Raw genomic sequence first — 26097 nt, forward strand, 5'->3', positions numbered from 1 at the left:
AGGGCCTCCCTAGCATTAGCCGCTTGCGAAGTAACCGCTCAGCAGCCTCGTCTCTGTTTGTTTACCAAGCCGATTTCCTTAGAAGTGGTTTCCCTGGTGCTCGACCTAACGCTCGTCTCTCACTACGCTTTTGCCTACGCCCCTGATACATAGCTTACCTGTTCTGTCCCGATTCGATTCTCGTTCTGGATTCTTTCTCACGTCATCTCTCCGCTCGCCCGCGCTTGTCTCCGTCTACGCTTCGTAACAATAGGTCTTGTGATTCAACTGCTCTTTGTTGTTTTTACATCTATGTTTTTGTATATGCAGTGTGTATATACTGTATAGACATATATAAAATACTTTATGTTAGCTGTGTCGTTTGCACAAATGTGCACTTAAGGGGTTTAAGTGGGTATAAGTACCATTGGAATTTGTTAAAATAGACAAGATTATCATGATTCAATCCACTCATAATTCCTTATTTCTCAAGTGTGCTGCCATTCTTGTAAAGGACATCATTGTTCTAAACAATCCTCTTAAGTCCTCTTAATTCTTTTAGATCATTTTCACACTAGTACTTTTGAGTAGTAGTACTATTACCATTTGCCCTCAGACACACTCAGAACCAAAAGCGGTTAGCGTCCACACCTGATGCAGACCAGTTCAAGCCCTGTTTTCAAGAGGACCAGGGACTGATTCTCTGGACAGCTCTCGAAAACAGGGCCTGAACTGGTCTGCATCAGGTGTGGATGCTAACCGCTTTTAGTTCTGCATAAATGACTAATGTGATTGGATGATTTAGTAAGGTTACGTCCTATTTCATGTAAGGTCATATAATATTCACTTTGAACTGAAATAAGATTTTGCCTCAATTAATCCATTCTATTCTCAGAGAATTTGTTTGTACATTTGTACTGCAGCTAATGGATAAACATGGTGTGTGTGCTGTGCGTCTGAAACTAATACCCCAATGTTTAACCAGAGAAAAGCCTCTTATTGAAAGTACAGATACATTTTACCTTCAGCTTCTTGACATTAGATGCTATCAAGAGATAAACCCAAGAATTCATAATTTAGACCATATGTTATGCACTAAGAACAAACCATTTACAACACTTACAAATGACAGAAACCCAGGGAGGCTTCTGGCCATTTCACTGAGTTTGTGACTGTATAACTTACACATGAGTGCTTATAAGGTCTTGTCAGCTAAATGACTGTTATGGACACACATTCAGTTCAAGAGACAAAGGCATAAAATCACTCACTTGCAAACATTCATTGCATATCATGTTTCGATTGAGCTGGATTTCAACACCTCAATCCCCTACTTACTATTTAGTCATTAATACTAAAATATTATTCAGTAACTACTTCTGAATAACTACACTGAAACTAAAGGGAAATGTATTTCTGAGAGTGTGGAACGGAAGTCTGCACTTGTAAGTCAGCTTTTACCAGATCATACAATGGTAATCAGTTCGATGTGAATAATAAAATCAGGGTCTGAATCGTTACTTGTACCACAGTGTTTAATATATATGGGCCCTGCTCAACATCTCATGAGAGACATATGGCCTAAAGAAAGAATTGAGTTATGGTATACAGTGGTATGTGTGCTTTCTTGGGAGCGATTGTAGAGAGTGTGACCTCAGGAATAAATGGGTCTCAATGGTAGGAGTATGCCTTCATCCAGACAGAATTACTGCTCTACTTTTAAACTTATTTAAATAACTCAGTCACTGGGTTGGGCCATTGTAGAGGATTACTTCATATTATGTTAAAATTTGGGTTATGTCTGCTTAATGGCTGGGTTGGCGTTACAGTCCAGTTTAATTGTTTCTACTTCTGTTACTTCTATTGGAACATGATAACAACCCGTCATATGGGCAGTTAGCTATAACCGGCAAAATGCAAAGACGATTAAAATAATGGAATTAAACCACAAGCTCGCTTATTGGACACACACAAGCTCACTGCTAACACTTCTGAGGGGTCAGAGATGATTATAATGTTTAGCTATCAAATGCTTCCTCGGCTCAGGACCCAGTTGTCTTTTTTGAGTACTTTTTTGAGTACAACTATGTAAACGTTATGGAAAGGACTTCATCTAAGTCAAAGTGAAACATAACTGATAGATCACCTATCTGCAATACTGTCCTGACATGTTTAATCTGGTGGTTTCACTCTGGTTCATATCTCTGAACCCTGGTGTCATGTCAGTTTCATGGTGTTTTTCCCATCAGGTAGAGCTGAGGAAACCCACCATCCGTGGCAAAACATCTTCATGTTTAAATAACAAATTTAGTCAGACTCTCTATGGACACTACTGAGAGAAATTTCTTGCCTTGTTCTTTACATAGTAGTTTGTGTCATTTTCATTGGATTATCTGTTTTGTTTTCTGGTGTTTAGGTGATAAATAAATGTGTTTATTTGTTTTTAAGTGTTACATTTTAATTGTATGCAATATGGGTCAAATAAGTGACCTTTTTGGGCACATTGGGTTCTACACATAGTTTAGCAGTGTCTGGTCAAATTAATCCAAAGTGTGTTCTGTTATTAACTAAGCACTGGGTTACAGAATTGACTCAAATGAGGTTACATTTGTTTTAGCATTTTTAGAGTGTAACTAAGTGACCTTAAGAGAATGTATGTCTGTTCTGGACACGATGCTTCAGATGTTTTAACAGTGCTAAAAGTGAATAACACTCCACAGTGTTGATTTTCAATTTACAGTCACAGGGATGAATGGATGAGTGTGTGAAACATTTCTCCTGGAGTCAGTCTCTTGTTCTCTCTCCAAACAAATAAGCATGTTTGAAAGCGCATTAATGAGAGAAACCCTGTCTCATCACTATTGTAATAAACTGAGGCTGGAGCTAGACTCTTGAGCCATGACTGTTTAATTTCCATCAATGAGCACTCACAGTAACATGTGCTGTCTGTGACTACATCCTTACGTTGACTTTCAATCTATCACTCTTAAAGTTTTTATTAAAGCCTAAAGCATAAAGCTCTTCCTCCAGTCAGACTCAGGACAGTCTCTTTGCAGCTGAGGATGTCTGCATGGTTACTCCAAAGGGTCCAAACTCAGCACTGACTCCCAATAATTCATTTTATCATTTGCACCCCAAGGGGCTCTCAGTTATGACTCAAATCAACCACTGATTGTAACCCAGGCTTTCCCAGCTTTGGCCATCATGCCCCATTACCCCCACACCTGACCAAATTATTACCACTTCAATCCCCAATACAAATCCCCAATAGAAAATGGTTCCATCTAGCACCTTAAACCTTTACAGGCTGTCCTACAAGGCCACATGGTCACAGGGATCTTGGATGACTGTGTAGGTGGAATCTTTTCAAAAAGATAAGAGCCATCCAGTGGAGCCTTTTTTGTTAATTTCCGCTTTCTTCCCAAGTGGTGCTGATACTGTGTCAATTATGATTTCACCCATCTCTAAGATAATATCCAGATATTCTGGTGTATATACAAATAATTCTGAGGTCATCCTCTGACAAGTTGAATCTCACTGGGCTTTCCTGTGCGGACAACTGACTCTCAGACCTGGTCAGTGCAGTGTCCCAAATTAATATCACAGATGCCTGAATTTCCCAAATTACGTAAATATTCCATGAACAGTGACAGCTAAAAGATAACAGATCCATCCAAAAGATGTTACACTCAAAATGACCTTTTTAGGAAATATGGCAAAATGGTAATGGTGAAGATATCTGCAGCTGGGATAACAATCTCTGATGGTCTTCTTATTTGTGCTAAGACAGAGGGTTTTCAGTCGTCTATGGCTGTTGAAAGCTGACTGATTTTAATGAATTGTACTCTTAAACACTTACCACCTGGAGAGCATGGTGAAGCCATCAGTTCTTACTGCATTATTTTCTTTCCATTCAGAATGTGTTGAAGGTTTCAAAGTTTTACTTAAACACACACAGCATTTATCCTCATCTGCATATAAATTAGCCATGGAAATATGTAAAATTGGCTTTCTATGTAATAGGTATGAAGTTGGTGCTCTGAAAAAGAGAGCTGCTGTTTCTGCTCTATTGTACACAGACCTACAGTTCATGACGTACACTTGAACCTCTTGCTGACCAGCCAGTCTCTTGACTGTTCGAGAAAGTTTAATCCAGATAAATATTGGAGTGGATGAGGAAATCCACAGCAGTATCCTGAGAACGAACTGCCTCACCTCTGTGCTGGCTCGGAAAAAATCTCTGGGTCCTTTTTTGGCCAGATTTCAAAGTCTCAAGATCTTATAGAAAAGTCTGTTTTACTGCTGGTGTAAATGACATGAAGCGAAGTTATAGAGCTGCTTTTTAAAGCCAAACATATAAAACATTTGTAGAAACAGACCTTGAAGAGTGAAGTCTTTTCCTTCTAATGTTTTGAAGGAAACTTTTTGTTGGGTTATATGCATGTATTAAAATGATGAATGAGGGCTTTCTTGAACCACCAGTGTAATTCTGTTTACTGAGCTCATCAGGAACAGAGGCCAGAAAGAGACTCTAAGAGGTCATGACTTTTCCATTTGAGATCCTTCTGGATAGCACCTGATGTCTGGTGCCTTGCCATGTTTTGGTGATGTGTAGCTGTCAGGGGGTATGCAACAACTCACACAACTGCTTGGAATAGATTCGATCAGCTTTTCCCTCTGTTCAACAGCTGATTTTTTTAGTTTGTTGATCTAAGAGTAGCTAAGCCCAATCTATAGAAATCTGTCATCTTGCAATTTGGCTGACCTTAACTTGCAAAGCTTGAGTCTAGAATAAGCTTACACTGAGAGATATCTGAAGAGAAAAAAATCTCCTTTGCAGAGTTTGGTGTTATAAGGAAACTTCTGGAAGGCAGATGCGTTTGACCTGACCTGAGCTGTAAACTCAGGCTTCCTTCCTCCCAGCTGGTGGACAGATAAAAGTCGTTCCATGACAAAACAGTGTTCCCTGTTTTCAAAATCCTACTGTGCCCCCCCATAAGGCAAAAATTCAAGGCACCTGTCCAGTTTTTACAGCTCAGATAATGACCCTGGTTGGTCCTTTTCAAGCTGTGTATTTTTCACTTGCATTTCAACTTTAAAATGCTGTCTGAGTGGCAGTACTGAGAAGAGGCAAGGTCTGTAGAAAAGCAAATGGTTTTCTGATTTGTGTAACATCAATACAACAATTCGGCCAGAAAAGAAGCTTGGTGCACCATTTGTGAGTCAGTTTAATTAAATTCAAAAGCAAATGTTATACATGTACGTCAGTATTAACAGACTGTAGTACTAATAAAATACCTCTTTGTCTTTGTTTTCTATAGGTGACAGCTATCGATGCTGATGGAGGTTCATTTGGTGCAATAACCTATTCTATAGGATCAGGACCCTCCAGTTCTCCTCCAGCAGTGTTCAGCATTAATAAAGAGACGGGGCATATCTGCACTAGTGCAGCCCTCGACCGAGATGAGGGATCTGAAAGCTACGAGTTCACGGTCACTGCACTTGATGGGGTGAGTGAGAAATTTGGAATACTGATTCATCAAACGGATTCATTACATAGATACAAAATGCAGTTTAATTGTCTGTTTGGACTATTGCAGATTTTTTGATTGGCCCTTGCTAATCCTAATGGTCCAGTGACATTTTATATTGGCTTGTTCAATTAATAGCAGGGTATTTTTTTTTTATTCTTTTTTTGGTATCATATACAGTATCTCACAAAAGTGAGTACACCCCTCACATTTTTGTAAATATTTGATTATATCTTTTCAACAAAAGTGAGTACACCCCTAAGTGAAAATGTCCAAATTGGGCCCAATTAGCCATTTTCCCTCCCCGGTGTCATGTGACTTGTTAGTGTTACAAGGTCTCAGGTGTGAATGGGGAGCAGGTGTGTTAAATTTCGTGTCCTCGCTCTCACAATCCCCCTCATACTGGTCACTTTAAGTTCAATATGGCACCTCATGGCAAGGAACTCTCTGAGGATCTGAAAAAAAAAAAATTGTTGCTCTACATAAAGATGGCCTAGGCTATAAGAAGATTGCCAAGACCCTGACACTGAGCTGCAGCACGGTGGTCAAGACCATACAGCGGTTTAACAGGACAGGTTCCACTCAGAACAGACCTCGCCATGGTCGACCAAAGAAGTTGAGTGCACGTGCTCAGCGTCATATCCAGAGGTTGTCTTTGGGAAATAGATGTATGAGTGCTGCCAGCATTGCTGCAGAGGTTAAAGGGGTAGGGAGTCAGCCTGTCAGTGCTCAGACCATACTCCGCACACTGCATCAAATTGGTTTGCATGGCTGTCATCCCAGAAGGAAGCCTCTTCTAAAGATGATGCACAAGAAAGCCTGCAAACAGTTTGCTGAAGACAAGCAGATTAAGGACATGGATTACTGGACCCATGTCCTGTGGTCTGATGAGACCAAGATAAACTTATTTGGTTCAGATGGTGTCAAGCGTGTGTGGCGGCAACCAGGTGAGGAGTACAAAGACAAATGTGTCTTGCCTACAGTCAAGCATGGTGGTGGGAGTGTCATGGTCTGGGGCTGCATGAGTGCTGCCGGCACTGGGGAGCTACAGTTCATTGAGGGAACCATGAATGCCAACATGTACTGTGACATAGTGAGGCAGAGCATAGCCGCAGGGCAGTATTCCAGCATGATAACGACCCTAAACACACCTCCAAGATGACCACTGCCTTGCTAAAGAAACTGAGGGTGAAGGTGATGGACTGGCCAAGCATGTCTCCAGACCTAAACCCTATTGAGCATCTGTGGGGCATCCTCAAACGGAAGGTGGAGGAACACAAGGTCTCTAACATCCACCAGCTCCATGATGTCGTCATGGAGGAGTGGAAGAGGACTCCAGTGGCAACCTGTGAAGCTCTGGTGAACTCCATGCCCAAGAGGGTTAAGGCAGTGCCGGAAAATAATGGTGCCACACAAAATATTGACAATTTGGGCCCAATTTGGATATTTTCACTTAGGGGTGTACTCACTTTTGTTGCCAGCGGTTTAGACATTAATGGCTGTGTGTTGAGTTATTTTGAGGGGACAGCAAATTTACACTGTTATACAAGCTGTACACTCACTATTTTACATTGTAGTAAAGTGTCATTTCTTCAGTGTTGTCACATGAAAAGATATAATCAAATATTTACAAAAATGAGTGGGGTGTACTCACTTTTGTGAGATACTGTAGGTTCCGTGCTTTGATACAAATGTGTATTTGTGCTGTCAGATCATATTCATTCTCCCACACTAGCTATCAGATTTAGTGCTCAGTACGGTCCCCTTTTGGCTGCCAGGAACAACAGCCATGAGCTCTTAAAAAAAAAAAAAACGACAGTAAAATGCAACTTCCCTTGGGTGCATTCATATACAGTAACACACACTCAACCACTCTCACTGGTCTTTCTTTCTTTTTTTCTTTCTTTCTTTGTTTCTTTCTTAATCAGTTCAACACACACACACACATTTTTATGAAGGCAATAAGTAACGGTTCCCATTTCCATTATTTGAGCAGTCATAAAACGGCGCTGGTGAAGGAAATGTAATTACAAGCCCAGGAACTCTCCTCAGATATTTCATCAGTGGAGAATAACTTATCTCACATTTTTCTCCCACTTTTCTGTCCCTCAGGGTGGCCTGAGCTCATCTGCCTATGTGAATGTGGCATTGCTGGACATTAATGATAACAGGCCCATGTTTTACCCCGTAAACTATGCAGTTAGTTTGAGCTCTCAGAGCGCTCCAGGAACCTCTGTCATCAGAGTATCAGCCCACGACCCTGACGCAGGAGAGAATGGCAAAGTGACATATCGCACAGTGCCTGGCGGAGGATCCAACTTCTTTACACTTAACAAGGACACAGGTTTGTGTGTTTGATTGTTAGAAATTACAAATACCTTATTACTTGTTAACATGTATTGGTAATGTATATTCCATAACTGATATGAATCAGTTTCATTTTTAACGAACTTGTTGATAATTATTGATAAAACTTATGGTCCTGGATTCCACTCACTCATGCCACTAGATATTTGTTCACTCATTGTATATGCCACTCTATTTGCAACTACAGTTTGTGCAGTTGCACTGTACCATCTTTGATTATATGGTGTATAACATGCCATCCTACCTCATTTGTTTCTTTCTTCTTCTTCACTTCTTCTTGCTTGTACTCTATACAATGACAGTAAAATTGAATCTTATCTAATCCAGTTGAATCTAATCTAATGAGTTGTATGCAAATTTAGTATATTTACATTTAGTTTACTTAAACATTATGAATTATTGCTTACTGATAATCTACGTTATAAATGATGAGGCAGTTATTTATTATACCTATGCTCATGATGTGACATTGATGATACATTATGATATATTTAGAAAAAGCATTATTCAGTAGTTATTACGTATTTGTACAGCAACAAGTAGCTGTTTCATAATTCAAGTATATCAAATTAATGACTCCAGTCATCATCATTATTGTTATTATTATTATTATTATTATTATTAGTAGTAGTAGTAGTAGTAGTATTAGTACTACTACTACTACTGCTGTATATTTCAGTAAATAATGAGTGGCCTCTATGTGGTCTGCATTTTCTGTGTGGCATTTGTTTCTCTGCAGGGGTGATCTCTCTTTCCCGCTCTTTGCATGGAAAGGCCAATTCTGTCATTACGATGGTGATCACGGCACTGGATGGAGGTGGGCTCACAGTGCCCGTTAATGCCAGAGTGAACATCAGTGTTGTAGCTGGCTCTGTAGCTCCCCCCGTCTTTGAGCAAGCGCAGTACTTCTTCACTGTGCCTGAGGATGTTCTGAGGGGCACAGAAGTCGGTGTGGTATTTGCTAATAGCAGGAACGGTGAGTGTTTGATATTACTTCTGCATATATCTTAATACATAACACATGGGTAGTTACTTGATGTTATTACCACTGTATGCACACATAATTTTGCCTGTCTGTCTGACTGTATATCTCTTCCCCATTCCTCTTACAGGAGGCAATAAGGACATCTCCTACACCATCTCCTCTGGTGATCCAGAAGGCTACTTCACTGTGGACATAGAGACAGGAGCTCTGCGCACCAGCCTGCCTCTGGATCATGAGGCTTGGCCCTCGCTGGAGCTGGAGGTCCAGGCTCGCAGCGGCTCCCCTCCGGTGTTTGCCCAGACACTGGTCCGCATCACCATCACTGATGTCAATGATAACGCACCCACCTTCCTTCCTTCATCATCAGAGTCTCTGCTGCTGCCCGAGGCTACCAAGATGGGAACTATTGTGTACCGGGTAAAGGCTGAGGACCGTGATTCAGGAGCCAATGGGCAGGTGAGCTTCGATCTGCTTTCATCTGAAGGCCAACGCACATTTAGTGTGGACAGAAGCAGTGGTGAAATCCGCCTGATAGGAAGCCTTTCCTATGAGAGTGCTCCTCGTTATGACTTGCTGGTGCTGGCCAAGGACTGTGGCGCTCCTCAACTCAGCGCCACTTTCACTCTTGTAGTGCACATACAGGCCGAGAATGACCAGGGGCCAGTGTTTGACACAATGACCTATCGTGTGGAGCTGAAGGAAAACACACCACTGAACACCCGTTTCCTGCAAGTACGTGCCCTGAGTAGGGATCATGGTGGAAATGGAGCCTCCTCCTCAAGTTCCACACCACTGTCCTACCATCTCCGGCCTGATGGGGATGCGGCAGGGTTTGGGATCATCTCAGACAGCGGGTGGCTGTTTGTGAAGAGTGCACTGGACAGGGAGGCCAAAGACATCTACATGCTCACTGTACTGGCCAGCTCAGGCAGGGGACAGCTGAAGAAAACTGGAAGCGCCACTGTACGGGTCTCTGTGACAGATGAAAATGATAACTCACCACGGTTTTCCCAGGAGAGGGTCTTCCTTGCAGTAAGGGAGAACCTGCCTGCAGGAACAGGATTTGGGAGAGTTTCAGCCACTGACCGTGATGCTGGACTCAACAGCCGGCTTACTTTCAAACTACTGCATACTGACCGCAACTTCCAGATCAACTCTCAAACTGGTGAGAAGAGAAATGCTTAAAACTCCTTAATTCATTCATTCAGTATCACTAAGTACTTTATCGTGGTCACGGCGGTGGTGAATCAGGAGCCTGTCCCCCGAGGATAGAATACACTCTGTATAGGATGCTAGTCCACCATAGGGCACCATGCACACACACATTATCACCTACAGTAACAAATACACCTACTGCCATGGTTTTGGATGGTGGAGGGAAAACCAGAGAACCCTGAAGAAACCCACATAGATAAAAGGGGAAAAAATGTTCACACTCAGGTGACCCAAGCTCAGGGTCAATAAAACTCCTTAATGTCCCTGCTTAATATTCAGTTATTCATCTTAAACCTTATTATTCATACAATTAAATTAAAAAAAAAAAAAAAACAGGTTAACTTTCCTTTACATTAAAAAAAAGAGGTTAACTTTCCTGTTTTTCTGCCTCCTTTAAGTTTATTTGGTCAGGACGCTCCTGGTTATGCGACACTTACCAGCAGCTCTTTCTAGTAGTTGAAATACGTGTAATCAACTTATCATACACAAGTCCCATTTGAGTATCCAGGTTATAGTCAAGACAACTTAGGCTGCTTTTATACAGTTTTCATGTTAGATGCTATTAAGATTTCTACTCAGTTAGTTTATTTATGCACAAAGCCTTTCTGAAGCATTTCTATTCATTCCTGTCATATTAGTCCATACAGGATTTCGCAGGGTTTTTTCAAAATTGGTGACACAGTTTGCAGAGTTTTTGTGCTTTTTTTGAGGGAAACTACTGGAATCGGTGAAACTGCACTGCACGAAATTGTTTTGCATGGACATTTTCGATGATGTTTTTTGGTAAATGAGACCTTTTAGCTATACTCATGTTGCAATGACCTCATATGACACATCTTGACCCAACTCTGTGGAAAAATCTGTGGTACTTTTGAAAGATTGGAAGCTCCTCTGAAGATTGAAGAGTTTGCTTGACTTTGCGTTAATTTTTGTTATTGCAAAATCGCAAAATCCTGCAGGGACTGTCATATGTGTCTCACAGAGCAGATACACTTTTGGGTTCTTGTACACTTTTGGACTCTTGAACTCTTGTAACAGCATACCATTCCAATTAGTTTCTGTTACTGAATAAATTAATTGTAGTTACTAAAATAAATTAATTGTAGTTACAAAATGTTCATGTAAGAAGGGGTTAACCAAGGTCTCAATCCAACAAGACACAATTAATGCATGTAAAAACATTACCCCATCCACTCAGCTGTTTATTATTTGGTCTGAATGTTTTCACATCTTTGCGTAACATAAAATTCAAATCACACACTCCCAATTTCTATACTTTCTTGTAAACTATGATTAAATCATAATATACAATGTTATCTGCTACATGTAGTATGGTAACGTGTACATTGATACCGATTACACCAACATGGGGAACCAAAATTAGCATGAATATGCTGTTTTAAGTGACCTCTTTTGAAACTCCTCACTCCTCACAGTCTTAATATTCTATTAACACTGTTGTACATATGGGTATTACTTTTGGATAAAAACAAAGAATATTTTGCTCTTTTCCTGCAGTTTGTGCTTTAGGGTATGCAACCATGTAGCGTTTAGACAGAATATGTAGCTTATGTGTCATGTTTTATGTGAATACTAGCTTAGATTTACTACTCAATACTTATCTTATTGTAACATTTCAACATTTAGATGCTCCTCTGCAAATGAAAAGGCACTAAAATGTAATGTCCCCGGCATGCTCTCTCTCTCTCTCTCTCTCTCTCTCTCTCTCCCTCTCTCTCTCTCTCTAGGTGAGATCAGTACCAGGGCAGCTCTGGATCGTGAGCACCAGTCCAGCTACCAGCTGGTGGTGGTAGTACAGGATGGAGGTACTCCTCCTCGGAGTGCTACAGGCACCGCCCATGTCACTGTGCTGGATGAGAACGACAACGCCCCACTCTTAAGTCACGTATTCCCTGGCAGGGAGCTGATTATCCAAGTGAGAGCTGCTGAGCTTAGATTTACTGTAGTATAGACATATGAAGAATAATTATATACCCTGTCTGTAACAAAATGGCTGTTGAATGTCATATGAGTGTTGAATAAGAATGAGTAGTTGTATTATTTGGGGGTAGCTGTGAATAGAGAGTAGCATATTTGCAGTTACAGAAGCGTACATGTTTGGTGGTGTCAGGTATGTTTTATTACCATTGGGTGTGTGGTGTTTCAGGTGCAGGAGGGTCTGCCTGCTGGCTCACTCCTGGGAACACTGCAGGCTAAAGACCCAGATGAAGGAGAGAATGGCACAATATTCTACTCATTATCTGGTAAACCAGCAATGCTTCTTCAGTATGAGCTCTGTTTCTGGAATCAAAGGCTTTCCAGATGTAACTGATTAACTGCATTTGCAAAATAGTGGAAAGGGTAACACTCGATTAGTGGAAAGTATAAAGCTATACAAATATAATACAGTGCCGTGCAAGAGTGTTCACCACCTTGAACATTTCCATAGTTTGGAGTGTTACAACCTGGAACTGAAATGGATTTAATTGGGATTTTATGTTCATACGGCTGAATTAGGAGGAAAAAATCTAGTATAGTTTGCTAAATTATTTTCAATGTCATTACAAATAAAAAAGTAAAAAATACTGATTGCATAAGTATATAATGATGGAAGCATAATGCTGAACGTTACTCTTGGGCTCTTGGTTGCTTCTCTGTCACTGACTTTGGTGGACGACCTCCAGTTGTGTCATATTCTTTCTTTGTTTTAATAATAAATTTAATGGTACGCCAATGGATGTTCAAAGTTTGAGATATCCATCCATCCATTTTCTATACCACTTATCCTTCAGGGTCATGGGGAACCTGGAACCTATTCCAGAAGGCATAGGGCACAAGGCAGGGTACACCCTGAGCAGGGTGCCAATCCATTGCAGGGCACGTACACATTCAAACACTCATTCACACACTATGGACACTTTGGACATGCCAATCAGCCTATCATCTTTGGACTGGGGTGGAAACTGGAGTGCCCGAGGAGATACCCACAGCACGGGGAAAACATGCAAGCTCCGCACACACAGGGCGGCTGGAATCGAACCCCTGACCCTGGAGGTTTGAAGCGAACGTGCCACCATACATATTATATCCATTATATATTATATATCATATTTTACAGAATTTTTTCCCAAACCTGTTTTGATAGCTCTTTCATAATTTTGGGGGGGGGGGGGGGGGTCCCCCATTTAAATATTATGGCATATTTTGTGTAGATTCATGACATATAAATCTCTATTTTAGTTCCAGGCTGAAACATTATGAAATGTATAACGTGTATTACAGCCTTGTGTAACATATGTTGGAAGTCATTGTCTCTTTTCCAAGAAAACCTTTTGCAGTCATTTCTTCTTTTGTATTTCAGGCTCCAGAGCAGAACGGTTCTCTCTAAATCCTAACACAGGAGAGCTGCGTTCTGCTTCCACATTGAGAAGAGCTGAAAAGGCTGAGTACAGTTTAACTGTAATTGTCTCGGATCGTGGTGCACCACCTCAGAGTGTCTCCAGCATCCTGCGCATACAGGTCAGACCTCGGTGTGACAGAGTGGGATTAAAACTTGTGCTCACTCGTAATGTCGTAATAAATAAAAAGTCTAACACACTACACAGTGCACTATTGGAAGAATTGTTGAAAACTGCTTATCAGCATTTTTAGCAAGTACACTGAAAATCTAAAAATCTACCATATACTTACTCCTTCTGTAAGGAGAGGATGAGAAAATTGTATAAAATTGTAGTATCACGGTTGTGGGTTGAATTGGGTGAAGCAGAGTGCTTCAAAAACAAAACTGTCAACATTGCTTCCCCTTTCAGCACCAGATCCTGTAATTCAAACCCAAATGAGAGAGTGCAGTCAACCACAGAGTCTGGTGTGAATTGCACACGTGCGTCATTTGATATTCCATAAAGTACGCTATTTTTGTTCTTATATCTGCTCTGATGTGTGCAGATTCCACAGAATATGCTGAGCAGCAGTGTTTCTGGCAGGCAGTGAGCGTACATGAACCATAGTGCTTTTCTCATATCTAATTCCTATAAAGGGAATAGGATGCTAATTGTGGAGTGAGTGCTTGCCTGCGATATCTCTCCCCCCCCCCCCAAAGAATGAGAGAAAGGGAGAGAAAAAAAGGAACCTTTAAATCAAGTGTTCCCAGATGGCCCATGATGGGGCCCAGCTGTGGCCTGCTCTGATCAGACAAAAAGAGCCGCTAACCTCCAGCCCTCTCACACGGTAGCGCTCATGGACACACTCACACTAGATAAGGTTTTACCACAATAACATCAACATAATATTCCTTATAACAGTCGAGTAATAACAGGAGCATTGGGTCGTTCCAGTACATTGCATTTTAGAGAATGTTAAGTAACGCCGTTATAGACATTCCACAACTCCTCTGTTGCTCAGCAGTCTGAGAAGTCTGTTTGCTTTTTATGAGGATTTAAGTATGAAAGCTTTCACCTGTTATCATTAGAAAGCATTTAAGTACGTTTCCAGGCTTGCTCAAAGGCAACAGGAAATGAGCACATGAGTGCTTTTATGTGGCAGATGGATTCATTGCACCTTAATTACAGCCTAATGTCGACAGTAAATGTTCCATTTTGAAATAAAATTATAGCGAGTAATTTGGTGAATAGTGCAATTTATTTGGTAAAATTGCAATCTACAGTGGGGGAAATAAGTATTGAAAGTGTCAACATTTTTTTCAGTAAATATATTTCCAATGAGGCTATTCACGTGAAATTTTCACCAGAAATCAGTATTAACTCAAGAAATCTGGAAGTATAAAGAATTCACAACATTTAAGTCCATAAATAAAGGTATGTGTAATAAAGTGGAATGACACAAGAAAAAAGTATTGAACACACTAAGAAAAAGCAGTTCTCCAAGGCAAGGTAAGGCAAGGAACCAGCTGAAATCCGTAAGTAATTATACCCCCTTTCTGTGCAAATTAATATCAGCTGGGTTAGTAAATTGATGGTATATAAAAAGGCTTTTCGTTACAAAGGTAGAAACACAAGAAACATCTCATGAAGGGTGAAAGCAAAGAGTTCTGCAAAGACCTTTGCAACCTTATTGTTGCAAAACATATTGATGGAATCAGATACAGACGTATTCCAAAACTTCTGAATCTTCCAGTAAGCACCATTGGGGCCATTATCCACAAGTGGAAGCAACATCACTCCATCATCAACTGGCCACAGACAGGAGCTCAAGATTTCTGACCAGGGAGTCAGAAGAATAGTCAGAAAAGTAGCCCAAGAGCCAAGGACCACTCAGAAAGAGCTCCAGAAACACTTGGAGGCAGCAGATGCCATTGTTACAGAGAAAACAATAGGCAATGCACTCCACTGCTCACGCTTACCCCACAAGACTCCATTACTAAAGAAAAGGCATGTCAAAGCTCATTTAAAGTTTGTTACACCTCATTTGGACAAGCCTATGAAATACTGGGAGAGTGTAGTCTGGTCAAAATGGAACTTTTTGGCTGTCATACTACACACCATGTTTGGAGAAGAAATGGCACTGCACATCACCCTTAAAACACTATACCACCAGTGAAGTTTGGAGGTGGAAGCATCATGGTGTGGGGCTGTTTTTCATTGCATGGTACTGGCAGACTTCATATAATTGAAGGCTAATTGATGACTAGAGCCCTTTACTGGGAGATTCTTGAGAAGAATCTGCTGCCATCCACTAGGCTGATGAAGAGGAGACGTGGGTGGACTTCCAGCAGGACAATAATCCAAAGCACACTATAAAGGAAACTCAATTGGTTTCAGAGAAAAAAAATCAAGGCGTTAGAATGGCCCAGTCAGTCACCTGACTTGAATCCAATTGAACAAGATTTAAAGAGAATATGTTTAGAAGAATGGGCCAGAATCACACCTGAATACTGCGACCGATTAATTTCTTCATACAGGAAGCGTCTTGAAGATGTCATTACAAACAAAGGCTTCTCCACTAAGTATTAGATACATTTCAGTTAGCGTGTTCAATACTTTTTACCTGTGTCATTACTCTTTATTACACATAACTTCATTTATGGACTTTAATGTTTGGATTTCTTTATATGTGCAGATTTCTTGTGTTAACACCGGAGTCTGGTGAAATTTTCATGTGTATAGCCTCATTGGAAATATATTTAATTAAATTTTTTTTTACGCATTCAATACTTATTTCCCCCACTGTATGACATTACAAGAGTCCTCTTGAACTATGGGTAATTTAATAAATACAGAAAACTCCTTAGAAAATAGAGTGTCCTTTTCTTGCATTGGTACACAGTAATAATAATAATAAGGGGAATAAGAATAAAGTCTCTCCCATATGAGTTCCTAAAGCAGATTGTGAATTGATGACAAAAATGCAATTAAATCAGAATGTGCTTTAAGTTTCTATTTGAGAAGTCAAACTAAATTGAGAAACATGTGTTAGAACCCATTTTTCTCTAATCCTTGAATTTTCAATGCTACTGATCCAAGTTTTTGGCTTAGGTAGAAATTTGTTTTCCCAACTCAGTGATGCAAGATAACAAGTTCAAATCCCAATTATTTTATCTAGAAAAACTACATAAATCCAACTCAACTAAACCATTTCAACTACAATTTTTAAAGGTCTAGTTACAAGACACTTCTTGCTTACAAGAAATTGCTACTTTTTTAAAGTAATGCTTCACATTACCCATTTTAACTAGTGGCACACGGATGAGAGATGTTTTAAACAGATGAGACCTGCTTTGAATTTAGCACAGGGAGAACTGACACATTCTTCTCTGGCCATCTCCGACATTCTGTCTTCATTATCCACTTTTTTTAACAAACCATACACTACAAGCTACTATTAAAAAGTATCTAATGTTGAGTGATGCTAGCTATTAGGCTAAATACTTGAGGTTAGCTGTCATGCTTCATTGAAACAGTGATAATTCACTGCTTCTTCACATTTAATTAACAGAAAATATTCCGCACCTAATGCTAACACTCTTAACCAGCTAGATAATCAGCAAAAATAATTAAAACAAATAATAAGCTATGATTATGTGTCCTTAAATTGGTGAATGAACAGTATTTTCATTTCCAGTTTGGTTACAAACAAACATGTGTCTGTTGTCATGTGTATCTTTTCACATTCATACACTTTGATAAATATGGCCATCTATATTAAATAGTCTTGTTTTCATCACAAGTAGACTGAATTCTTTGTAGTGCAATCCTGCACTTCTCCAGACAGGTCCATACAAGCTGATATACATAGACCTACAAGTGTTCTGCACTGCTTAGAAATATTGAACATAGTTCCAGACAAATACAGTACAATAGTTTGCACAAATAATGTTGAATTGGTTATGTGAAAAGGGAAAATGCAGTCTGTCACATTGCAGTGCCACTTGGTGAAAAACTAGCTCATGACTGCAACAGCTACATTATTTTGAATATACACTCACTCACTCAGTATATACTGCCATGCTACTAAAATGTGTAGTTAAACCTGTAGTGTTGCTACTGGTAGCTAGCAACTCCTTAACACTGGTAGCTAATCAGACCAGAGAGGGTAAATAAAATGAAAATATATGAAAGTCTGTGAAAACTCTCTATTCTTACCTAATGTCTTTAGCTCTGTAGCTACTGTAGCTATACTTTGGTCCACTGAGCTGGCTTCAGCTAAATAATTTATGTAAACTCAAGTGTTTGGATAATCCAGAACAGAGGATCTGCTAGAGAAATTGAGCTCGTTTAGAGCTATGTTTAGTAAATGATAGTCACTGATCTACACCCATTTATTTAATGTTTATCGGCTCTAATACTGTAGTTTTGATCCACTGAACTACTTTGCATGGCCTGCATACAGACCATAGTCCTCCAGTTGATGACCCAATGTCTAGAGGAACCCTTAAAGGTTCTATGCAGGACCCTACACCATAATGTTTCCCTTTGAGAAAATCTTTGAACTCTTCTTGGCAAAGAACCCTTGAGGAACCTATATTTTATATATTATTTATTATTATTTATATCTGCATAAATTTGTATCACTATGATCCTTTGTAAGAGTAGTAAAGATGGTAATACAGTACTTACCATCAGTGACATGGTATGTTCTTGTTTTGACTCCAAATTGGCTTTGTTTCAATCCACAGGTTGCTGGCTCAGCGAAGGCTCCACAAAAACCAAATACCCTATCAATGACACTTAACACAATGGAGGGCACCAAACCGGGCTCTGTCATAGGTTCAGTTCACCTACATGACCAACGTGATGTGTTGCCTGATGGACAGGTGACTTTTCTTGTAGTAGGTGGCACTGATCAAGATGGCAATTTTATGGTGGATCGTCTCACTGGGGATGTGTACTTGGCCAGAGAATTGGACTATGAAATGGGAGCTCACTTCACCTTGCAGATTGAGGTGGATGACTTCTCAAAGGCCTCCCCAAGCAGTCATGTGATACTGCTGGATATCAATGTACAAGACAGTAATGATCATGCACCACAGTTCCCTGAAGACCCTGTGACCATTGTTGTCCCTGAGAACATGCAGCCAGGCTCCTCCATTTATGCGTTTCAGGCCTCTGATAAGGATGGAAGTGGCCCCAACAGTGAGGTACGCTACTCTATCCAGCATCATTGGCCTGATCGATCAGATCTTCTGTCCCTTGATCCCATCACTGGTGTGCTCACCCTGGGTCAAGAGTTGGACCACGAAGAGACCTCATGTCTTTTTTTGGTGGTCCAAGCAACTGACTCAGCTACAGATCCTAGTCAAAGGCGCTGGAGCTCAGTCACAGCCCGCATCTTTGTGACTGATGAGAATGATAATGCTCCAGTATTCAGCTCTCCTACAGCAGTCAGTGTGATGGAGGATAAGCCAATGGGCTTTGTGCTGCTCTACATCATTGCCCGTGATGCAGACCAAGGAGAAAATGGCAGAGTGTCTTACCGCATTCAGGCAGGCAACACAGCAGGACGATTCAGTCTCAATCCCAACACTGGTGAGCCTCACAAACCATTTTACTAACATCTCCCACCAAGCAAATTAAAAGCATGTGAAGACAATCAGCAGGAAGGATTTTTTTCTTGAAATGTTTATTCATCATACTGCAGATACTATCATTAATAATAGTTATCTTAGCTCAATTTGATCTTGGTAATTAATGATTTGGCTAGCCAGCTGGCCATCAATGTGTGTTTACAATATTTTTAGCAATGGTAAGAAATCAATATCAAAGAACAGACATCAGTTAACACACTTTTTGGCAAACCGGGTGCTGAATCCACCGTTCGATCTTCAGTAATTGCCTGTACGGAGTTCCGGATGTTCTTCACGTGTCTGTGTGTGTGTTTTCATGCCTACTGCTAGCTGGTGGATTGCTAGTGGGAAAGTCATTATTGTAGAGTGTGTCGAAACTGAAGTAATTACAGTATAGTATAGTAAAGTATAGTGAGAGATGTTTTCATTACTATAGTGGCGCTTATACATACAGTGGGGGAAATAAGTATTGAATGCGTAAAAAAAATTTTCATTAAATATATTTCCAATGAGGCTATACACATGAAAATTTCACCAGATTCCGGTGTTAACACAAGAAATCTGCACATATAAAGAAATCCAAACATTAAAGTCCATAAATGAAGTTATGTGTAATAAAGAGTAATGACACGGGTAAAAAGTATTGAACACGCTAACTGAAATGTATCCAATACTTAGTGGAGAAGCCTTTGTTTGTAATGACATCTTCAAGACGCTTCCTGTATGAAGAAATTAATCGGTCGCAGTATTCAGGTGTGATTCTGGTCCATTCTTCTAAACATATTGTCTTTAAATCTTGTTCAATTGGATTCAAGTCAGGTGACTGACTGGGCCATTCTAACACCTTGATTTTTTTTTCTCTGAAACCAGTTGAGTGTCCTTTATAGTATGCTTTGGATCATTGTCCTGCTGGAAGTCCACCCACGTCTCATCTTCATCATCCTAGTGGATGGCAGCAGATTCTTCTCAAGAATCTCCCAGTAAAGGGCTCTAGTCATCATTCCTTCAATTATATGAAGTCTGCCAGTACCATGCAATGAAAAACAGCCCCACACCATGATGCTTCCACCTCCAAACTTCACTGTTGGTATAGTGTTTTAAGGGTGATGTGCAGTGCCATTTCTTCTCCAAACATGGTGTGTAGTATGACAGCCAAAAAGTTCCATTTTGACCAGACTACACTCTCCCAGTGTTTCATAGGCTTGTCCAAATGAGGTGTAGCAAACTTTAAATGAGCTTTGACATGCCTTTTCTTTAGTAATGGAGTCTTGTGGGGTGAGCGTGAACAGTGGAGTGCATTGCCTATTGTAACAATGGCATCTGCTGCCTCCAAGTGTTTCTGGAGCTCTTTCTGAGTGGTCCTTGGCTCTTGGGCTACTTTTCTGACTATTCTTCTGACTCCCTGGTCAGAAATCTTGAGCTCCTGTCTGTGGCCAGTTGATGATGGAGTGATGTTGCTTCCACTTGTGGATAATGGCCCCAATGGTGCTTACTGGAAGATTCAGAAGTTTTGAAATACGTCTATATCTGATTCCATCAATATGTTTTGCAACAATAAGGTTGCAAAGGTCTTTGCAGAACTCTTTGCTTTCACCCTTCATGAGATGTTTCTTGTGTGACACCTTTGTAACGAAAAGCCTTTTTATATACCATCAATTTACTAACCCAGCTGATATTAATTTGCACAGAAAGGGGGTATAATTACTTACGGATTTCAGCTGGTTCCTTGCCTTACCTTGCCTTGGAGAACTGCTTTTTCTTAGTGTGTTCAATACTTTTTTCTTGTGTCATTCCACTTTATTACACATAACTTTATTTATGGACTTAAATGTTGTGAATTCTTTATACTTCCAGATTTCTTGAGTTAATACTGATTTCTGGTGAACATTTCACATGAATAGCCTCATTGGAAATATATTTACTGAAAAAAATGTTGACACTTTCAATACTTATTTCCCCCACTGTATGAAGGAGGTATGCAGCTTGTATAGACAAACAAATAGATAATCACTCTAAAAAGGATACAGTAGTTCTATCATAGAGGCTTAGGAATAAGAATACACAATTTAATTGTAATGACTGGTTAGGTCAAGTCAAGTGTAGGGAAAAAAATAATGATCTTACACTAAATTTGTTCATATGAATTAATATGAATTGTTATTTCAGTTCTGTTCAAGTCAGGCATGCCTTGCTGTGTATATATAGTAGTAGCAGTACATACCAGAATGGGTTTATTCTGAGGAGTGATAAACTGATATTGGCCAGACACTGGGGATTAAGGCTTAACAAGGTTTTGACTGGATCAGAAGGAGGAGGAGGTCTGGTGGTGCACTTTAGCTGATGTTATGCACAAAAACAGAGCTTTTTAACATGAGAGGGGAAGCTTGCTTCAATATTCACAGATGTTATTAGGGATGAAGAGTGTTTGGTGAATTGTAAATAAAGGAGCTGCTTCACACAGACTTCACACACTTTAAACAGCCAGTAAAATATGGCACACAGGCAGACAGTCTAGCCACCATATTCGCCCCTGAGTGTTATTACCCTGTGAGACCCCCAACTGTCCTTTTGATGAGAGTAACTGTGGGTATCAGTTTCAGATATTTTCATGACACATGCCAGCATAAAACCCTTTTTTGACATTATGTTGTACTCCTTGATAATGAACCCATAAAGGTAAAAAAATAGGACAACATGACTCTACGATTCTGTGGACTATGGACAAGCAAGTTTTAGTCTTTTGTCTCCTGAATGCTGTCTTCTGTGCTTGTGAAAGGAGGATGTGTTAGATATCTGTGTAAGTGAGAAAAAAATATGTATCTATATATATGTAATATATATATTTGTGTAATTTCGACTGCTTAAGGATGGAAATAATGCAAATAATTTTCAGACAAACAAAGCCTAAACTACACTGTTCCCAGTCTCCAATACAGTAGTGTACTAAATTCTGGTTTTACCTTCTTTTTGTAAAGAAATATTCATTTTTGTCTTAATTATTATTGTATTAATAGTAACAATGAATATTTGTTTAAACATTTTCTTCTGCAATTTCCACAATTCTGTCTGATCTCCTCGCCTCGTCAGGCTCTCTTTCCATTCTCAAAGCTCTGGACCGTGAGGAGCAGGACAGCTACAACCTCACTATTGTTGCAGAGGATCATGGGACACCCCAGCACTCCACCACTCAGGTCCTGTCTGTCCAGGTTATTGATGTGAACGATGAGGCGCCGTGGTTTGAATTGAGTGAGTATGAGGTACAAATCCGAGAGAATCAGCCAGCTGGAACCACCATACTCACTGTTTCTGCTACTGACAGAGACCAAGGTGAGAGGATTTTTATTCTTGGGCAGCTTAGCAGCTTTTCTTTACTTTTACTTTAAATGCAGTCTATTTCAAGGCACAAAATGATAGAAGGTCAAATTCACTGTCTTTTTAAATGCATTTTGTCCTTGTTTGAATCATTCAGCTTAATATCTTATTAAGGTTTGAGGAATTCATTGGTGTAGTTTATTGCTAACCAGCAATAATTCTTAATCACGTAGTGGAGCTTGTGCTGGTTGTTCTTATTGCCATGGACTGAGTTTAAAGGCATAAACCAGGGTTTCTGTAAAAGGCCATTGCTTGAGTAAACAAGTGCTGTCACCAAATGATCTCTCTCTGCATGCAAGCTTGCACCCTGCTGCCAGTAACATGCCACAGTGGAGAAAAAATGCCAAGGTGTAATGAGATGTGCAACGTGCTTAAATCAAACCAGCTAATCACAGTTTGCAAGGCATTTTTACAATTGCATTGAAGATCATTGCAGAATTCTGATTTAAGCTCCATCTCTGTCTTTGTTTTCTGTGACTGTTTCAGGTACAAATGGACATGTATCCTATGGAGGTGTGACAGTGGAAGGCTTTGTCATTTCACCTGAAACTGGTGTCATTTCCCTTATCAAAGTCCTTGACAGGGAACAGCAGGATCATTACAGCGTAACTGGTAATCTGCAGGTTCCTCTTGTTTTAGCATTAAGACATCCTCATGCAGTTATCATTGGATTGTTGATTTTGCCAGTCATGCTTATGTTTCTTGGTATATTTCTTCTGTGCGATGTAGTGTATGCCAAAGATGGAGGGATGCCCCCTAACTTTGCAAAGGCCAAGGTGCATATTACAGTGCTGGATGAGAATGATAATGCTCCAGCTTTTGGCAGGCTACAATACAGTCTGGAGCTGCCAGAGAACCTTACTCCAGTAGAGATTTTTCTAATTAAAGCTACTGACCATGACAGTGGGGACAGTGGCCGAGTGGAGTACAGGGTAATTGGTAAGTATCACGCTTGAGGTTGATCATATAAACCACATTTGGGTAATACACTATTGGCCAAAAATATTTGGACACTTGAACATCACACCCACATATAGGCCTTCCCCACACTGTTGGTACAAAGCACACAGTTGTCTAGAATGTCTTTGTATTTTGCAGCATTAAGACTTCCCTTCACTAGAACTAAAGGGGCCAAATCTATTTCATCATAACAATGCCCCTGTGCACAAAGCAAACTCGGTTGATGTGGAAAAACTGGAGTGCTCTCAGCCCTGACCTCCACCCTTGAACACCTTTGGAACACCAACTGTGTGCCAGGCCTTCTCACATGATGTCAGTGCCCAACCTCACTAATGCTCTTGTGGCTGAATGGCAAATCCCCACAGCCATGCTCCAAAATGTAGTGGAAAGCCTTCCCAGAAGAGTGAAGGCCATTATAACAGCGAGGGGGGGGGGGGGCAACTCCATGTTAACGCCCATGGTTTTAGAATGGGCACATATGGGTGTGATGGTCAGGTGTCCATATACGTTTGGCGATATAATGTGTTAGGACTAAGCACTTTTTTACTTGATGGAGTGGATAAATATTTGTTTACCTTATCAAGTACCAAGCCTTTAAGATTCCAACTTTATTAATCTTAGCTGGAGACCCAGATGGTGACTTCCAGCTGGACAGCAGTTCCGGGGCCTTGTCCACCTCTCGACCCCTGGACAGAGAGAGAAAAGACAGGTATTCTATGGAAGTAGTTGCTCAGGATCATGGAATCCCCTCTCTTACTAGCACAGCTACTGTAGAAGTCACTGTCCTGGACATCAATGACAATAGTCCCACATTTAGCAGTAGCAGCTATGCTGTAGACATTTCAGAGGATTCTGCTATTGGGTCACTAGTTCTGGAAGTGACAGCCAGTGATGCTGATGAGGGCAAGAATGGTCAGATCCTATACTTCCTGAGCAAAGAAGCAAGAGGTGCATTCACTATAGACCCTGATACAGGTCGGATCCTCACAGCTTCCTTACTGGACAGAGAGAAAATGGCTTCCTACAGCTTCCAAGTGTGTGCAGTCGACTTGTCCCCTGCAGCACCCCACAACACCACAGTCCAGGTCACAGTAACCATCTTGGACATGAATGACAATGCACCCTTTTTTATCCAAGATCCTCTCATAATCAATGTATCCAGCAGGAGGGTATCTACTAACCATGTGGTTGCCACTATGAAAGCAGAAGATAAGGACTTTGGTGCCAATGGTTCAGTATTCTATCGTTTTGCCAAACCGGTGCAAGGCTTTTCTATAAACTCTCTGACTGGAGAGATCCAAACCACTGAAGCACTGAACAGCCTGACCCAGAACCAGTACATCCTCATTGTGGAGGCTATGGACCAGGGCAGCCCTCCTCAGTCTTCCCTGGGGGTGGTGATCATCTATGTGAAGGAACAGAACTATGATGGTATCCGCTTCTCCCGTACCGCCAGAGACGTTAGCATCCAGGAGAATGCAGCCAAAGGTTAGTTACAGTGTAGAATAGACAACAAATTCTCATGCTACAGTATAAAATTTTTACATAAGGTTTTCCTTATGTAATCAGCGTTTTCTCAATTGATTAGAAAAAAAAAAAACAACTAAATCTGAAATTGCAAATGTCCTTTCCAAACTTTAAATATTTTCCTTTGATATGGAAACTTGGATTGTCCAGCAAACTGTCTATGCACGTTTTCTTTAAAACACTGCACTGAAATTCAGTCAGCTTAACCACCACTGCAGCATTGTGCTTCAATCTGCTTTGATCCTCAGGTACTGCAGTGGCACAGGCACAGGCGCAGTATCCGGATGGCACCCGCATAGGCATCACGTACAGCATCTTCAGTGGAAACAAACAGCAGTCCTTCAGCATCAGCTCCAGCACAGGTCAGTTTGGGGTTGAATGCAACACTGCAGCTCAGATAATTTCTTACTACTTCTTAGTAGGGGTTGTATAGACTAGTCTTCTATTACAGTGGAAAAAACAGTGAGGCAAACCATAAGGAGATATACAGTCTTTTTTTAAAAAATTCTGTGTTGTGGGCTGCTACCAGTTTGATATTACCAAAGAAAATTCCTCATGGCAAAAAAACCCTTTAGACGCTTCTGTAGACATTGCATCCACCATCCATCATTAAGCGATAAAGAGCTTTCATGCTGCACGCTCTCAGTTTCACAATCAACATTTTCAGCTGAGCCACCAGCTTGTCCACACAAATGCATTTAGGGATTGGTGCATGATTAGATAGTGTGATATGAGGCACATATTTAATATTTTGCACACTTATTATACTGGTAGATATCCTATCACACCGAAGTTAAAAATGCAATTTGTAGTTTTTGCTGTACAGTAAAGCTGCATAAAAATAATGCTGTTCTGAAAACATTTTTTGCTTTAACTATGGAAAAGGAAAATGGAAAAGTGTGCTCCTTTATTTTATTACTTGTCGACTAGTAAGATAAGTAGTTATGCAACCCCTACTTCTTACAAGAGCTTGTGTAATAAAAACATCAGTTAGTTCTACCTCAAAAATACTTTTCTAAGATCAAAGTGCATGTTTGCAAATTCTCTTGAATACCATTAAATGAGTATGTGTGAAGCTGATTGTGCATTTTGTTTATCCATGGAACATTTAAGCAATATTGTATGAGCAAGAGTGCGATTAT

At 40.4% G+C, this 26097-nt stretch overlaps 1 protein-coding gene across 2 annotated transcripts in view; it reads left to right on the forward strand.

The window, feature by feature from the left end:
- Positions 1-26097, forward strand: part of dchs1b (dachsous cadherin-related 1b) — a 105129-nt gene that overhangs the window by 72405 nt on the left and 6627 nt on the right. For both annotated transcript variants that reach the window (XM_053644601.1, XM_053644603.1), the window contains 13 exons: positions 5301-5489; positions 7623-7854; positions 8617-8853; positions 8990-10027; positions 11826-12013; positions 12245-12341; positions 13439-13596; positions 18209-19058; positions 22184-22423; positions 22955-23080; positions 23198-23407; positions 24050-24916; positions 25204-25317. In XM_053644601.1, coding sequence (XP_053500576.1) covers positions 5301-5489; positions 7623-7854; positions 8617-8853; positions 8990-10027; positions 11826-12013; positions 12245-12341; positions 13439-13596; positions 18209-19058; positions 22184-22423; positions 22955-23080; positions 23198-23407; positions 24050-24916; positions 25204-25317 — 4546 coding nt within the window. The remainder of the gene's footprint in view (positions 1-5300; positions 5490-7622; positions 7855-8616; positions 8854-8989; positions 10028-11825; positions 12014-12244; positions 12342-13438; positions 13597-18208; positions 19059-22183; positions 22424-22954; positions 23081-23197; positions 23408-24049; positions 24917-25203; positions 25318-26097) is intronic.

Source organism: Ictalurus furcatus, chromosome 16 (assembly GCF_023375685.1).
Source record: "Ictalurus furcatus strain D&B chromosome 16, Billie_1.0, whole genome shotgun sequence".
In the NCBI taxonomy this organism is placed as follows: domain Eukaryota; kingdom Metazoa; phylum Chordata; class Actinopteri; order Siluriformes; family Ictaluridae; genus Ictalurus; species Ictalurus furcatus.